Below are 16,513 nucleotides of genomic sequence, written 5' to 3'. Positions count from 1 at the left end.
TTCAAAAATACAAATGTGTTAAGATAACTTCCAAAAAAACTAAGAAGGCATCAGTGCTTTCGCCCTTAGTCTTTCTTCCACTTGGAATACCCTATCTTTTCTCTCATCCTCCTATTGGGATCCTTTTGTTTGTTTATTTTTATTTCAGATGCTGCCACAAGTCTGAAGTCCTTCTCTTACCTTTCTACATCACCCCCATCTCCAACTCCCATGCCACTTTGTACCTCTCCTGTGGCCTTTAGGTATTTTAATCTTTGACTCAAATCTTAATCCCACCACAAGTATGGAAGCAGCAGGAATAAATCTTCTCAATTTTATAAACGCCATATAGCTTTTTTTTTTTTTTTAAGTGAAAGCTCAATAGTTAATTAAATGAACGGCGAACAATTTAGGATGATTTATAAATGGAAAGCAGGTTCGACACTTTAAAATGAAAATGTGCAAGCATTTGAAAAGCTAAATATGTACTATATCAGTTTATTAAAATTCTAGTATAGCTCTATTCTGATTAACTCTGCCTCGCACTCTTATCGTGTTACCCATTTTTGTTTTCTTTTAGGCACTCAGCCTGACATTAACTTTGCTATTCACTGTATCCAGCGTTGGCACCTGTCAAACTCTTAACAGTTGCTGACTCGTTTGGCGACTCGTCAGGAGAGGACGGTAAAAGAAAAGGAAAAAGACTGATTATATTGGGTTATATTTCATGTGTTGAAAATTGGCGCGCGGGTTGCGGGGAGGATGGTCAGTCATTGCAAAATTCAAAATATTGCTTCCGGAGAAAATCAAATTTTAGGGTTCTCAGATTCCACTCCTAATTCCACCAGTCCTCGCGATGGCGAAATTAATGCCGAATATCTCAAAGACCACGTTTTCCTCTCTATATTTGTATACCCTTCCTATCCCTGTGTCTGGCACACAGTAGATGATTTAAATGCACCTATTGAATCCCCTTTTGCGCGGGACAACGAATCCAGGGGACAATTTCACGTTAAAGAAAAACTTCACTTAGAACCAACTACATTTAGAAACCGGAACCAACTAACTGGCTGGAGGTTTCCTTTTACTAACAGATCGCTGGGAAGGTGGAATTTAGATGCACTTAATAGTGAAAAACGTGCTGGCTTTTAGGACCGCGCGCGCGCACACACACACACACACGAGGATCACCCACAATGTCACACATTCACGGACATTCGGAGTGACTTAGATGCTAAGGGAGAGAATGTGCCACTCAGGAAGGTCCAGTTTTTGAGGTCGATGGAATTATAAAACGGAACGTTAATGCTTAAAACGCGTTCTGAGGAATGAAGGGCACGCTTGGCCGTTCTCGCGCTCCGTAGAATGAGCTCCGCGGGCCTCCGCACGCCACGCCCCCGGAGGGAAAAGACGAAGCGAGGCTGTCCGTGATGATGCCTGTTATGTGGGCCAGTGATGGGCAGAGCAGTCAGAAGTGTAACAGTATCCTTGTCTCAGAACCACCTCGATCCAGAAACAAATTCTCGAGGCCCGGCACTACCAGAGACACCTCTTTCAAGGAGGAGAGAGCACATGCGCAAAGGGGTCCTGGGAAGCCCTTAAATACCGTCATGCGGTCGCGTACTGTCTCTTTCCCTGCCGCCGCGGAGTAACGCGGAGGCGCGGCTTGGGGTGAGTTGAGTGACGCGAGGGTGGTGGTTATGGTGCACGAGTCAGTGTATTTCGTCTGGGATTGGCGATGGATACTTAGGTTTAAAGTGAGTCTTTTAGTTAACTTTTGTCTTGTTTGTATTACAGTGTTTTCAAGATTCGGCTTCTCCTGTAACCCACCGCCATGGCCGAGGAAGGGTGAGCCCAGGGCGGGGATCGCGGTGCTAAATCGTTGGCCGCGGGACGGCTGCGTGGGCTTGGGGCCAGACATGGCTCCATAAGCGTATCGGACATCTCACTGATGACTGCTGAGTCCAAGGCGTTAGACGGTGTGCGGGAATTTGATCATTTTGGTTTGTTGCATTTCAGCATTGCTGCTGGAGGTGTAATGGACGTTAATACTGCTTTGCAAGAGGTGCTGAAGACCGCCCTCATCCACGATGGCCTAGCACGTGGAATCCGTGAAGCTGCCAAAGCCTTAGACAAGTACGTGTGTCAATTTCAATACTGTGGGTTGTTGGAACCGGAACAAAACTGCAGCCAAGGGAAGAAAGCTTGAAGTTCATGGTGTTAGCGCAAAGGTTCTGAATGGCATCCGTTCTACAGGAAACCTAGGAAAAGGTATCAGAATTCCGATCTGTATAGCCCACTTAAGAGTTTGTGGGTCTCTGTTTGGAATGGGGATGACCAATTGATTCTTAAAACTACAGTGTTTGAATGATGACTCAAAGTGTCGGATACCCCTTCACTCTTTTTATGAGTGAAACTTAAAGTCTGACAAACCTGTAAATTGTGGGGTTAATTTCACATTATCTAGATGAGATAGGGATCTTCATAGGGCAGTCTGCAAAACTAAATCAAGTTAAATTAATGGGATTTCAAGTTGTAGAAGCATCTAGACTTGTAGATGAATTTAGTAAGTGAAATAGCTGTTGTAGAAATGTTAATATGGAATACTTGTAAATACATTTAATTTAGTCTCTGGGATGGTTACATTGGCAAAACTGAGTTATAACTCTTTGATGTCATTTTAAAGGTACTTTAAGGGTTTCTAAGCCAGGTAAATTTGTCAGTTCAATAAACTGGTGTAGGTTGACGAGTTGAATCCATTGGAAACAAGACTTGATGGAAGTACTTCCTCAGGTCTTGGTGTGAATCCCTTGCACTATTTGGCAATGCTGCACAGTATTAAGTCTGGGCTACCAAGAAGTGACAACTCTGATCTAGTTTCTTTCACATAATTTTAGTCTGTGTAAGAGTGGCTTGCAAGAGGGCATGTTTGTGTGTTGGTCACGAACTAGTTACCCTACGTAAGCATTGGTATTACTGAATTGTTAGTGTTTCCATAGATGAATCTAATGAATGTATACCTTGTTAATCAGACTGGAGTAGTTTTGTTCACTAATGGTTTTGCTGCTTGTGTTTTGTCAGTGTAGCCAGTACTTAAGACAACTTCCCTTGTTTTTTTCTGTTGGATTTTGTATTTCAGGCGCCAGGCCCATCTGTGTGTGCTTGCATCCAACTGTGATGAGCCTATGTATGTCAAGTTGGTGGAGGCCCTTTGTGCTGAACACCAAATCAACCTAATTAAGGTAAGTTACATGTCTAATTTGACTTATCTGAACTGCTAAGAGATAATTTAGCTTAATAAAAATTGGGCCAATGTGTCAGGATTAATGCAGGCTCGTGATTTTTGTCATACCAGAGCAAATTTGTAATGTTGAGCTTATTGCTTTCTTCAGGTATGAAAAACATCACATTAACCTGATACCGTTGACTATGCTAAAGGTAGTTATAGAGCAAACATTTTATTTCTGTAGTATTAAATGACAATTTTGATGTTGATAGAAGACAAAACTGAGGATAGAATGAATAGGTGATCTTGGTGCTGTACATGATGACAACTGGCTCCCTCTACTGAACTGCCATGAGGAAACTGCCATGTCACCCTATCTGACTACAGCTACCTTTTGGATTTGATTTATTGCCAGTAGCATTAATGCCTACTAATATGGTGATTTTTAAAATTTCCCCCAATAGGTTGATGACAACAAGAAACTAGGGGAATGGGTAGGCCTCTGTAAAATTGACAGAGAGGGAAAACCCCGGAAAGTGGTTGGTTGCAGTTGCGTGGTGGTTAAGGTAAGTCAGTATTTATTTTTGGAATGAAGGTTATGCTGGGTAACCCTGTACTGAATCTACATTAAGTCAAGAACCACCTAAAAAATTGATTCTCAACAGATTTAAAAACGTTTTTCTGCCTTTCACAAAAGGAAAAGCCATAATTCAAGCCGGCCAATGAATCTGCTTACCTGAATGTGTTTTGCAGAAATATAGAAAAAGCTGGCAATAGTAAAGCCATGTTACGAGCCTTAAAGACATTGACATCATTAAGGTCCCTGAAAATGGCTACAAGAAATTTTAATGATGAACCATTTTCAGAAGATGAGCTAGGTTTTTAAAGCTTCACTATATTTAGTGCTAATGACTTTGTGGAATTTCTAAACGTTAGTAAAAACCCCATATGACTTTTTTTTAGGACTATGGCAAAGAGTCTCAGGCCAAGGATGTCATCGAGGAGTACTTCAAATGCAAGAAATGAACAAATAAACTTGGCTTTGGTTTTTCATCTCTGGGTTATTTTTATTTTTATTTTTTTTAAATTTTTTGTGGCACCTTAAGGTTCCTGTTAGTGAAGGACACAAGGTAATCATTGCAAGATAACTGGAAGCATGCTGTTTGTTTCTTTTGGTTTGTAAATGTAAGCCTAATCCCAAGCAGCAGTTAACTTCAGTACTGGCAATTAAAACAGTGATTAAAGCAGAGATAGGCTTAACAGTAACCTATTGATAGCTAGGGTTTCTTGGGGTGGACATTTATAATGGCTATTGGCCAGCCTAGAACCTAAGGCTACTTAAGTATGGGTATTAAAAAGGATCTTAAGGTTGGGTGGATCAATAGAAAAAAAGGTGGGTAGGTTTGCATTTAGGCTATGGGCACTAGAAGATAAATGCTGTCCAGGAGCTCTTACAAACATGCCCATTAGGAAAGGTCAGAGTGTTTGTTGCTTTCACTGACCTAGATGTTAGGTACCAAAGCAAGGTGAATACTTCAGTGTACTCTAAGAATTCAGCAGGGAGAAATGGTGATTTATGTATTTTAAGATCAAGTTGGGTATTGTATGAGTGAAATGTTGAACCAGGTAAGACTAATAGAAGTCTTGTAATTTCTGGTAAATCACCAACTGCAGTACTTTGAATTTCTCTACCCTATTGGCCAACCTTGTTAGGGCGTATATTATGAAGCTAAATTCGACCAGATTTGGTTTTGAGTTCTCATTTTGTATTCTGTGTCTTTGCATCTTGCGAATTTACAGATCTTAAGCTCTTGACCAAAATCTGCCTTTAATATATAGCAGCCTCGGATAACACTAACGGCTGGTTACCCTTAGCACAATATGCACTGGAGTGAATGGCCTCAAGTGTAAGCTCTAGAACTCAATGTAAAGTATGTGGGTAGATGGTGTGTAGTGTGGGATTGTCTGCTATGGTTAAATGCCAACTTGAGCTATTTGGTTTTTTTAGGAAAACAATTCTAGTTTCCTTATATTGGCATCTATTCAAACATTTTGAGTCCTATCTGGCACTGCTTGAGGTGGTAGCAAAAATACCACATTGTAAACTTTTGTTTTTATATTCTGAAATTCTATAATTCCAGCTAGGGAAAATAACTATTTTTGATTATAGCACTTGGTGCATTTCCTTTTTTTTCCCCCACTCAATGGCTTTTTTTTTTTTTTGAGATTAGGGCAAGGGACTATTGCCTCTTGCCACTGACTTTAGCATTGGCATCTCTTAAAGGAATTTTCCACTCATGACCATGCTGCCACTCTTAAGTACTACTAAACTATCCATTCCCCACAGTCGTAGACTGCAAGATAGTGTCTGTCCTCATTCACTTTTAATCTCTCTTCTGGCTCGTGGCTTCTGCTAAAATAATGGTCACCAAGACTTTAACAGTCAAATCCAGTATTTAGTTTTTGTCTTGACTTCTCTAGGCATTTCAAAATTTTGTCCACACTTTGGCCTCTGCCACATTCTTCCTCCAGTCTTCATTCTCACTGCTCACCATTGTAATAGTTCCAGAGTTTAGGCTGAGGTCCTGTTTCTCCGACTTTTCTGGGGCATCGTCCTACCAAAGCTCGCACTAGAATCCTGTCTTTTCCACGTGTGTTCCTTGCTTTGGCTTTTATCAGCCCAAGACTAATGGTGTGCATTAAACAGCTCTGCAAGAACATCAGTTGGTACCTCAAATTTTGTATGCCTCAAGGTGAACCTAATTTTCCCTATAATGTGTCAGGTTAGAGGAAGGGAAAGCTATTGAACAACTAGTGTAGACTAGGCTCTGCATCGAGTGCTTTAACATCCAATATTTCTAACAGTTTCCCAAGCCATGGGCCACAGGTGTCCTCAACTCTTGCCTCTACCTTGTCTTTCAGCTGTTGTACACATCCAGATCATCGTAATAGCCTCCCAACTTCCATACTGTGGGTCACTGCTAACTTTGCTCTCAGAATTATAAAGTAGTCATCTGTCTTAGTGACTTATCTCTTCAGCTCCTCCTGCCTGGCAATATACTTGTCCTTCAAAACCCAAATCAAGCATAATTTTAACATTTGAGTCTTGTCTGTATCTTAGATGGGATTCACAAAGGAACCTGTCCGAGCTGAAGTGCCAGGGCAGATGTCTTTTTTTGGGGGGGAGGGGAACCGATAGTTTTATGAATCCAGTTTCCATATGTGCTTAGTCTCTTTGACATCCCGCATGTACCCAAAGTGAGGTAAATCCACCCCAAGCATTTGGTGATGGTTTTCTTACTACCATAGTGAGACGTGCATTCTTCTATACTTCAGGTATAAGAAACCTCCAAGCCAAACGTTCCATTTTCTTTCAGTTCTTAACTCTTATTTTTGCCTGGTCTTGGTTTTACTAAGATTGCTATCATGTGCTTATGGTAACTCACTTTAAATGTTTTAAAAAATGAACAAGCACATAGAAAAATTGTAAAAAGGCTGATTTATGCCAGTGTCTTAATTTGTCCATCTTTAACTGGATTGTTGGAGCAATGGGGACTTTATATGGGCAGAGGTGCTATAAATTAGAAAAGTATAGAAATATGTAGTCTTACTAAAGATTAGTCTAACCCTGAAAGTGGAGCTTGATTTCTTCTTTTCCTTTTTAATTGAGCGTACATAGAGTTGGGCTCGAGGAATATGCTGAGCATAAGCAAGCTTATATACCTCTTGCATTCCAAAGACTCAGGAGGGAGGAGGAGATTTAGCCAAGGAAGAGAAGTAAGATCACAACTTTCACCAGGCTGAGGATGGCGCAGGCTGATGACTAAATGTGATAAGGCATTGTCCTCTCAGCCAGGATCCTCAGAAAGCCCAGTCCACAAGCCAGAACAACTCCCAGTAGTAAGTTCCTGCAAGAGCAGTGGAGGCACCAGGGCTGGGCTAAGGAAATACCCAAGAGAGGCACCACGTGCTCTCATCCTGTAGAGAACCTGCTGGATGAAGTGTGACTTTGCTGGTGGCCAAATGCTAGAGATGACTGAGGTAAAAGTTGATGAACCTTACATAGGGTGATGAGGTATTTTAGGACGTGTGCTACAAAATACAGGCATACCTTGGAGATATTGCAGATTTAGTTCGAGAGCAATGTAATAAAGCAAGTTTCAACAATGTTTTGGTTTCCCAGTACATATAAAACATGTTTGTACTCTAGTCTCACATACGTGTGCAGTAGCATGTTTAAAAAGAACTTACATACCTTGAAAAATATTACTGGAAAATGGTAACCATCATCTGAGCCTGTTGGAAAAATGGTGCCGATAGTCTTGCTCGAGACCGGGTTGCATTTGTAAAAAGCACAATATCTGCAGAGCACAGTAAAGCAAAGCACAATAAAGAGGTGTATGCCTGTATTGATTGACATCAGTGTTCAGAAAGACTGGAACCTGAGCTCTAGGCAAAAGTAAATGACAAGTCCTTTATAAAAAACGGATTACACTTCAAATAGCATAAGAACACCTAAATTCAAACTGCTTTGTTGGAAATGAGATGTTTCAATCAGCTTTTGATCTAAAACCCAGAGCCTAATCACAGTCTGACCTGTTAAAGTTGCATTACAATCTGACTTGCTCAAAAGGCTTAGAAACAAGGGAGGAGAGTGATCCTAAGGATTCTTAACCTACAATAAAACGGCAATTTTCTAACTAGTTTGCAGGAAACAACCTGAAGAGTATTTCTCTACTTTTTTCTTTTTCTCCATATTCGTTGACCACCTTCCTAATTTGATTTCCACAGCAAATTGGCTTTGAGAAGGGAATGCAGAGGCTAGTGATTTTATAGAAACATGGTCTCAAGTTCCCTCTGTGAACTGATCTGAGTTGTGAAGCATGGAAAGGTGGCCTTGGTGATCATCCTGTGGCCTTGCCAACCCAGGAGGTTTTGTTAATCTTGTATTTTTTGATAAAGGGAGAGAAAAATTGTAAAGCATGCATTCAGAGTGCTCTTAGTTAAGAGAACACATTTATTGACCAGTTACAGACGTAAGGATGGTTATAGCTTAAATATATCACAGCTATAGATACCTTTGTTGGTTGAAGAATATGTAAAATGTACATTTACACAAATGGAATATTATAGTGCCATAAAAATGGACAATATAGGACATTTGTTAATATATTTTTAAAGCAATATTCATAGTGCACAATAGGACCACATTTTTTTTTTTTTAAAATATAAGGGTCCATGCTGGCAGAGAAGAGAAAAAAGATACACATCAAGTTTTAACCGTAGTTTTTGGAAAGGTGGGTATTGGTTCTTTTGCTTTTTTTTAATCAGCGTATTGCTTTTGTCATAAGGACATTTTTAATTAAATGAAATTATGATACAGGACTTATTGGAGTTAATTTTAAGTACCATTAATATAAAAGTTTTAAAAAGTGTTACATTTTGTGAGCAAGTAGATTTACTTGTTTAGTAAAATTGTAAAAAACAGAACAGCTTAAAAAGACTGAATTCAGACTTAGCCAGCAGAGGGCAGTAAGAAGCTGGTACCTGGTGAGAGACTTATCTGTGGAAAAGAAGCTGTGATAAGCAGTTTCTACAGCAGATTCCCCTTAGGAAAAGATTCTTCTCCCACTCTTTAAAGATTGTTTAAAATCTGTCACTCTTTAAAATTAGTTTACTATTTCTGGTTGCATTTGCTTTTTGCTTTGATGTTACAGAATCCACCCTGCCTAGCTGGTGAGATTGTTTCAGCATGTCCTTGGGGTGGTTGTCAGCTGAGGTGATGCGGTTATTTTATATACAACTAGGAAACAAACTCTATGACATTTCTAGAGGATAAGGTTTTGATCTGTAATAGTGGATGTTTTTGTTAGGCCCATTCTCTTTCACTGTATTGAGAATTTTCCTGGATTTACCTGAAAAGCAAAAGGTATCAAAGCAGGCCTCTTGGCAAATGAGCATAATTTGGAGAGTATCAAGGAAACGTGCTTTGGAGATTATAGTCTCTGCAGAAGAGCTCCATGGAAGCACAGATTTTGTGTTGTGTCTGGTGCCTAGCTTGGTGTGGTAGGCACTCAAATATTTTGTTAGATGAATAGGTTTGACCTACCTATTTATTTAGTTATTTAATTTGTGGGCTTTCTCCTCAGGTTTAAACTTCCCAGCCTCTTTTGACACTTATATTTCTCATGTTCCTTTTTTTTTTTTTTTTTTGGCAACAAAAGTGAAATTCTCAAGTTGGGCCTCTTTTAGACTAGAATGGTGCCAAGCTGTCTTAACTTCCCTTCACTCCACGCCACTCTAGGGAGCAGGGCAGAGAAACATATCCTATCACAATATGGGGTACATAGCTCTAAGAGTCTGAAAAAATAATTTTAAAAGCCATTTGAGACCTGGGAATAGTAAAAAGCATGTGAATTCAGGGAAACTTTACACTGCAATAATTTCTTTTTGAAGCCTATTTATCGAGACACATGCCAACAGCACAGTATTGTACAAGTGATGTGAATTAAACCTTGCACAAATGTAGTATTTGTCTTTTTATTTTTCCTTCTCTCAACAGCCCTCAGCTAAAATTTACAAACGAATATAAAAATCCTGTTTGGCTTGTTACCTGGTTGGCTTGTTAGAGAAAAATACTGAGTAAAAGGCCTGTGATATTTCACAGTGCTGCCACCAAGTTAAAAGGAGCAAAATGCACATAAAAAAATAAATATGAGATCCATAAGGGAAAAATAAAATATTAGCATAAAAAAGGCTGCAAATTAAAAACCCTGTCTTTTGGATTTGATGCTAGATAGACTTGGTGAGTTTTGGAGGTCAGCAGATGTTTTGCTAAGTGGGTGCATGTTGTGTCTGGGAGGTATTTACCCACATGCGGTTTATAAAGTGATGCAGTTATGCCATTACTTCAGGAGGGAGTACATGTATAACTTCTATGAAGAAATCAAACCCTTTTCTATCCTCACCCACAACCTACATTTTGAAATAAAATCATCCAGTTTAAAACTTTATATTCCAAATTTCTGTCATGTAAAATGTCTAGAAATTTTACTCTAAAATAAACATGAAATAGTAACATAATGTGAACAATGCTAAAGTGCAGAAGTGGAATTCGGACCCCAACATGGAAAGAGAACAATATAAGTCATTTAGACAGTTAACCGTGATCTAGGCATAAAAACATGCTTGTTATTACCTTTGCTGTTGCGGAGTGTTGTCATGTGAAGTGAGTCTTTACTCAAAGCATTCTGGGTTGCATTGCTACCATCTGGAGTGCTAGGTAATAGAATGCAGGACAGATGTAAGTTTAGCTAACATTTAGTTACACTTTGAAACTATCCTGTTGGGTAGCAGTAAAAATGAAGAAAAGGAATGAGCTTGTCTTCAAAGAAAGTTCTGTGTTGCAGTAAAACTACTGAGTGTTTCTCCTGTCATGGCAGTTAAACAATTGTGCAAAGAAATAATAGACTTTTTTTTTAATTCTAACATTTTGCTATCTTAAGCAGTTCCCACATTACTTCATGTTTGATTTTAATCTTTCGAAGAGTGTCTACCAGGAAGAGGCTCTATTTAAAACTAATAATTTAGTGTAAAAAAAAAAGTGTATTTCTATAATATCTATCACAAACACCTCCTCAAATTAGCTTATTGCTAAGTGATACAAAATTTAGGTAATTAAAACAATTATCGTGTTCTACATAATGACACAAGTGATATTCCTTAATACAACACCTAGAATGATCATTAATGGCAATTGTAAGTTATTTTTAGAGAGTCAATGATTACCAGTTGTGTTATTTTCTAGAAGTAACTATGAGCTGACCAAAATGTGACTCCTACTTTCTTATATTTTTGGAGAAAATGCCCCCTTTTGCCTAGAGAGAATTAGGCCAGCAGATTAGGCCAAGATTTTCCCATTGCAGACTCTGCTCGCAGTTAAAACCTGATTTTTTCCTATGGAAGGACCTGAGAAATGATCCCGTTTGCACATGTGGGTAAACTGACTGATTATGGGATTTATCATTTTGATGATCAAAATATTCTGTCATTAATATATATAGAAGCAATGTGCTTTGGAAATTGATACGGGCATATTGGTGAAGAACATTAGTGATGAGGACCATAAACTTACTATGAGTCTCTCAACACTTTTTAGGGCCTGAAAGTAAGAGTTGGTTTCCACAAGAGAGATGTACAGATGTGGAAGAAAGTTTATACAAAACTAAAATGTACAAGCATAATTTTCCACAGGACATCACTTGCAATGCTGAGCACTCTTTAGTTTCTGCAGTATTTTCCTGATCTGCACTGATTCCATATTATCCACATTAACCACGGTGGTGCAGAATGGTGCAGTTCACAGAACTAGGGATCTATAAAAGACCCTCGTTGAGCCCTCAGTACACAAGTGAACTAAAAGGTCCAAGGATGTGTCTCTAAGGAAAAGGGAAGAGAAGGGGAGATATTTGTCTGGAAAAGAGTGATTGAAGAAAACCTGTCTCGAAGTATATGAGGGTGTATTTTACAAAAGATTACGGCTGGCTGCTTTGTTTGCCATTAAATAAAGTAAATTAGTCTTTATTTTCAGAAGCACTTTAAACAGAGGGGTATTGGACTTTTTAAAAAATAATCCTGGATTTAAGTATTCATTCTTCTGAGATGATAGTTGGCAGAATGTTGCTAATGTTTGCAGAGAAAAGCCTGCCTCTTAAGGATCTCCTTAAGGTGAATGAGCATAAGACTTAGATTCTCATCCCAGACTGGAATACAATTCTGATCTACAAAAATTGGGAGAGATAATTGCATCAACACACCAGTGTTCTTGATTTATAGCAATAACAAGAACAGAGGAAAAACTTTTTTGAAGATATGGAACTTTTTGGTTTTCAGATTCTGAAATTTAGAGATGAAAAGATACTTTTGAAAAGTTCCTTTGTTTCCTTGTATCTGTGCTTAAGTAAAATTCCAAAAATAAGACTAATTTCTGTTGTTAGCTTTTGCTTTCCATGTCCTCTCCTCTGAGTGTTTCTAACATTGGAATTGTTGGAGAGAAATCAATTTCCTGAGAACACTTTAGCTAATATTAAAATTCAGTACATATCATTGTTATTTTCGTCATCTTAAAATGTTTACATTGTGCAAAATAGATATTGAAATTTAGGTTATATGAAAACAATATTCAGAAAAATCAAGAGGACTACCAATTTAACGTTTAGATAACTCCAAAACTAACAAAATTATTATGGCATTGCCATTTTAAATAAAATTAGTTTAAATCTACTGGCTAAAAACATAAAAAAGCCACAGTCTCTAGTTCGGAGTTTTATCCAATTCCACTTTGCATTTCATTTCTTTTGAGGATAATTTCATTACATTCTATGCAGTGAACAGGAGATGGCAGCATTACTTCAGCCGTTCCAAAAGAAGCTCCAACTAATCCCTTCTAAAAAGAGAAGGTTGGGAGCCGAGGGAGAGTAGAGCTGTAGCAGCAGGTGCTACAGTGTGTCTATCAAGCAGGATACATAGGAAACAAATGTGAAATAAAACTATTTAATGCCTCTGAATGCTGCAGATTTTTACGCATATTTTCCAGTGTAATAGCCCCTTTTCTTGTAAAAATGAAATGGGTCAGATGTTGAGATTTTTACAGGATTTAGAAATCTGTGCATGCCTAACAAAGAACTTGGCTCTACAGCTGTGGGATTTTTTTATGGAATAGTAATTTTCTAGGAATACTAGACACTCATCTTCCTTATTTCTTCTCAAGTTTCCAAGCAGATTTTAATAATAAGCAACCTGGATCTCAGGTCAATAAAAATACATATGTGCAACTGAGCTACTACTGTCTGTTTTGTGACAATACTAGCGCAGGAGAGAAAAGATTAGATTGGTAAATCCATCTAGCTTCAAAGTCTCAAGGATTGAACTTCTTTTTGATTACCTCTCCATGAGGAGGCAATTTTCAAGGAATACAGACCTGTAATGTGCAACCTGGATGTATTTTACTGAAATACTTTAAAAATATATATCTATAAATAAATTTATATTTGTTACATGTGTAAAGAACTTATTCTTTCTTAGCTTTCTTTAGAAAATTTAACCACCTATTGGAAGAGTACCTGGAGAATCAAATTTATTGTTTTAAGGAAAAAGGAGAAAATGAAGGTTTAAATAGAAAGTTTTCTTGCTACTTATCTTGGGTCCTTACCCTGGTTAAGAAAGAAAAGAGTCAAAGGATTATTTTAAATTGAATGTTGCATTCCAGCCTTTACCTTCATTACAATTCTGTTCTTAGAAGTTTATGAGATCTTTTCCCAAACTCTACCATTATAAGATGAATTTTTGTTGTTCACTTTCATTAATCTTTAAGCTTTAATTTCTTCATGTCTGCATATAATTTGCTTTAGGCAGTGCTTTTTTTCTTTTTTTTTCTTTTTTTTCCTATTTTGAGAAAGCAACCCTTCTATAATGGCATAAATTTGACTTCTGTGTACCAAACAGAACATTTTGTTAATATACCTTTTTTCATTGAAATCCTGGGTTAACAAATGCATAAATATAGCTTTTATGGGTTCACCAGAAACCCAAAGGTGAGCCTGAAATTTAGTCGACCAGTTGGCAGCTTGTATCACTGGCAGGGCTACTATATCAGAAATAATGACTTGAGTGTGAGTTCGAATAAATGAAAACCATAGACGTTTAATCATAATGCAGTCAGAGGTTTATACTGGCCTCTATAAATAGTGGAAGGGAATATCTGATCTTAAAACCTGTTTCACCTTTTGGCTTTAATATGCTGGGTCTCCTCATTAAATAATTGTGAACAGAGACACTGGTAGTAATGTTCATCCCTTTTGACATACTAAGGACTTTAAAATGGGTTTTGACAGATTTTTGGTGTGTTTGTAGGGCCAACCACTGGGCATCAGATTGCTTAGTAGAGATTGTTATGTTCCTACCAATCCATTTGAAAAGTGGTAACTCGGAGAGAGGAGTGCAATGGCTTAAAATTCTGTGTGGGGGGGGGGGGTGGGGGGGAGGAGGAGGGGAGAGGAGGGGAGGAGAGACTTGGTATGAATCTTGGCTTTGCCAGTTAGTGATTGTGAGATGCTAGGAAAGTCATTCAGTTTATATAAACCCGAATTTTTTTTCTCCAAAATAAGAATCCTAATACTATTTTGTAGTATTTTTGTGAAGAGTAACTGAGGTAATACATGTAAAGTACTTAGCGTAGTGTCCAGAATATAAATAGTGGTGGTTATTATGATGATGATACAGAACAATCAGATTACTTTTTTTTTTTTTTTTTTGCTGAGCCCTAACCTATGTAAAGATAGTTTTAAAATCTCTTAAAAATAAGGATATCCCCTAAGGAGTAGGTTATAACTTTTAGTTACATAGTACTTGAGACAATATATTTGTGTAACTTCAGAAAAGTTTTATAAATAGCTTTCATGGGTCATGGACTTTATTAGGGTCCCAGTCCTAAGGGTTTCATAGAAGCTGATCTAAAGATTATTTAGACAGATTATAGAAAATTGTTCTGCCAATGGGAGTTTGTTCAGATCCTTGCTATTCGGCTCTCAACTGCGGCTTTGTGCCTCCATAGATAGCATGCATGTTAAGAGTGTTGGTTGTGGCCATTTAGAACTGGTATTCTGAGCATTTCCCAAACAGGACATTCATTTTTGTACACTATTTTACATAACATGTTACTTTTTATTTCTGTAGAATTTTTTTATTTAAGAAATAAGATGAGTTTAAATATTTTCAAAATCTATGGCTTTTTCTTTCAAAGCTCTTTGATATTGGGTCCTTTGTGTTTTCTTTCAATTACAATTTAGGTTTTCAAGCAACGAGCCAGAATTTTGAGCCGGAATCAGGATGAGGGAGGAATGATGGCGATCTGAGATGAGAGGAGACATCCAGGAGAGTGACAGAGTGAATGGGCAAAGCATGTGATCCCACATCCCCTTCAGCTACTGTCCCCATTTCTCAATTTCTATTTACACCAGAACTCCCCAAAAGAATTGTTTATACTCCTCGTCTTAAGTTCTGCTTCAAGTTTATCTTGAAACCACTCCAATCAGATGTTCACACACAAAATTCCTCTGAAACTTCTTTTGTCAAGGTTACTGGTGAATTGCATGTTAAACTTAATAGACCATTTTCAGTCCTTAGCTTCTTCACTTTGCACTAGCATTTGACAATTGATCACCCCCTCCTCTTTTGAAATGCTTTCTTTGTTTTCTAGGACACTCTACCCTTCTGTGTTTTGGCTGCTTCAGGTGGCTCCCCCTTCTTAGTCTGCATTGCCAATTCTTCATCCTGTCTCTGACCTAAATGTTGGAGAATTCAGGTTTCATTCTGGATTTCTTCTCTATACACTCTCACTCTTGGTTGTTCCATCCACATATATGTGGACAGCTTCCAAATTTATCTTTCTATCGCAGACCTTTCCCCAGACTCCAAATGAATATTTGCAAGTGCTTACTTGACACCTCTGCTTGAAGTCTAACAGGCTTTTCTAGTAAAAGATTTGATCTTTCCTCAAAAAAACTTATTTCAGAATTGATTCCTCCACATTGCAGTAAATGACAACTTTGTTCCTTAATTGCTCGGGCCAAAAAACTTGGGAGTCATCCTTGCCCCCTCTCTTTCTCAGCAGATCCTTGTGTTTCGTCCTTTAAGATATAGTCACCATGTGTTCTCTTGCCTTCATTGCTTCCATTCTGGCCTAAGTCACTATTCCTCTCCCACTTGGACAGCTGCTTTCTCTATTGACTCCCGACAGTCTGTTCTCCTAAACAGCAGCCACAATGATCCTTTGAAGGTTTAAATTAGATCATTTTACTCTACTCCTCTGTTCAAATTTTCTAGTGGATTTCCATCTCACTAGAGAGAAAAGCCAGTCCTTCAAATGATGGATCACAAGGCACTATGTGATCTGACTCTGCTACTCTTAATGATTTTTCTCCCACTTTTTTCCCTCATCCACTTTGCTTAGCCACACTGGTTCCCTTGCTGTTCTTCGATAATAACAAGCTACCCCTGCCTAAGGACCTTTCTATTTGCTGTCCTGTTTGCATGGAATCTGCTTTCCTTGCTTTTTCATCTCCCTCAGGTTTCTGCTCAGATGACACCTTATCTTTAAGGAATTCACCGTATTTAAAAAGTCCATATTAAGACTCCTTTCTCGTCTAGTTTCTTCCTTAATTTGTTTCTGTACCACTCATTGCCATCTGACACCCTATATGTAAATTACTAATTTGTGTATTATATATGTATTATATATCTTTCTCTACT

At 38.1% G+C, this 16,513-nt stretch overlaps 1 protein-coding gene and 3 non-coding genes across 4 annotated transcripts; all 4 read left to right on the top strand.

Annotated features, from left to right (window-relative positions):
• Positions 1-1,502: 1,502 nt before the first annotated feature.
• RPS12 (ribosomal protein S12) lies at positions 1,503-4,258 on the top strand. Its single transcript, XM_011356203.2, has 6 exons — positions 1,503-1,650; positions 1,777-1,827; positions 1,999-2,115; positions 3,119-3,221; positions 3,670-3,771; positions 4,169-4,258. The coding sequence occupies exons 2-6, from the start codon at positions 1,814-1,816 to the stop codon at positions 4,229-4,231; spliced, it is 399 nt and encodes a 132-aa protein (XP_011354505.1). The 5' UTR covers positions 1,503-1,650; positions 1,777-1,813; the 3' UTR covers positions 4,232-4,258.
• Positions 2,341-2,412, top strand: LOC111737204. Its single transcript, XR_002779385.1, has one exon. It is a non-coding gene; the product is annotated as a small nucleolar RNA SNORD101 (small nucleolar RNA).
• Positions 3,517-3,593, top strand: LOC111737206. Its single transcript, XR_002779387.1, has one exon. It is a non-coding gene; the product is annotated as a small nucleolar RNA SNORD100 (small nucleolar RNA).
• On the top strand, positions 3,918-4,046 carry LOC111737205. The gene has a single exon (XR_002779386.1). It is a non-coding gene; the product is annotated as a small nucleolar RNA SNORA33 (small nucleolar RNA).
• Positions 4,259-16,513: the final 12,255 nt, after the last annotated feature.

This window comes from Pteropus vampyrus, unplaced genomic scaffold (assembly GCF_000151845.1).
Source record: "Pteropus vampyrus isolate Shadow unplaced genomic scaffold, Pvam_2.0 Scaffold24, whole genome shotgun sequence".
Lineage (NCBI taxonomy): Eukaryota > Metazoa > Chordata > Mammalia > Chiroptera > Pteropodidae > Pteropus > Pteropus vampyrus.
Note: the sequence above shows the minus strand (reverse complement) of the source record. Positions and strands in the feature narration are given on the sequence as shown.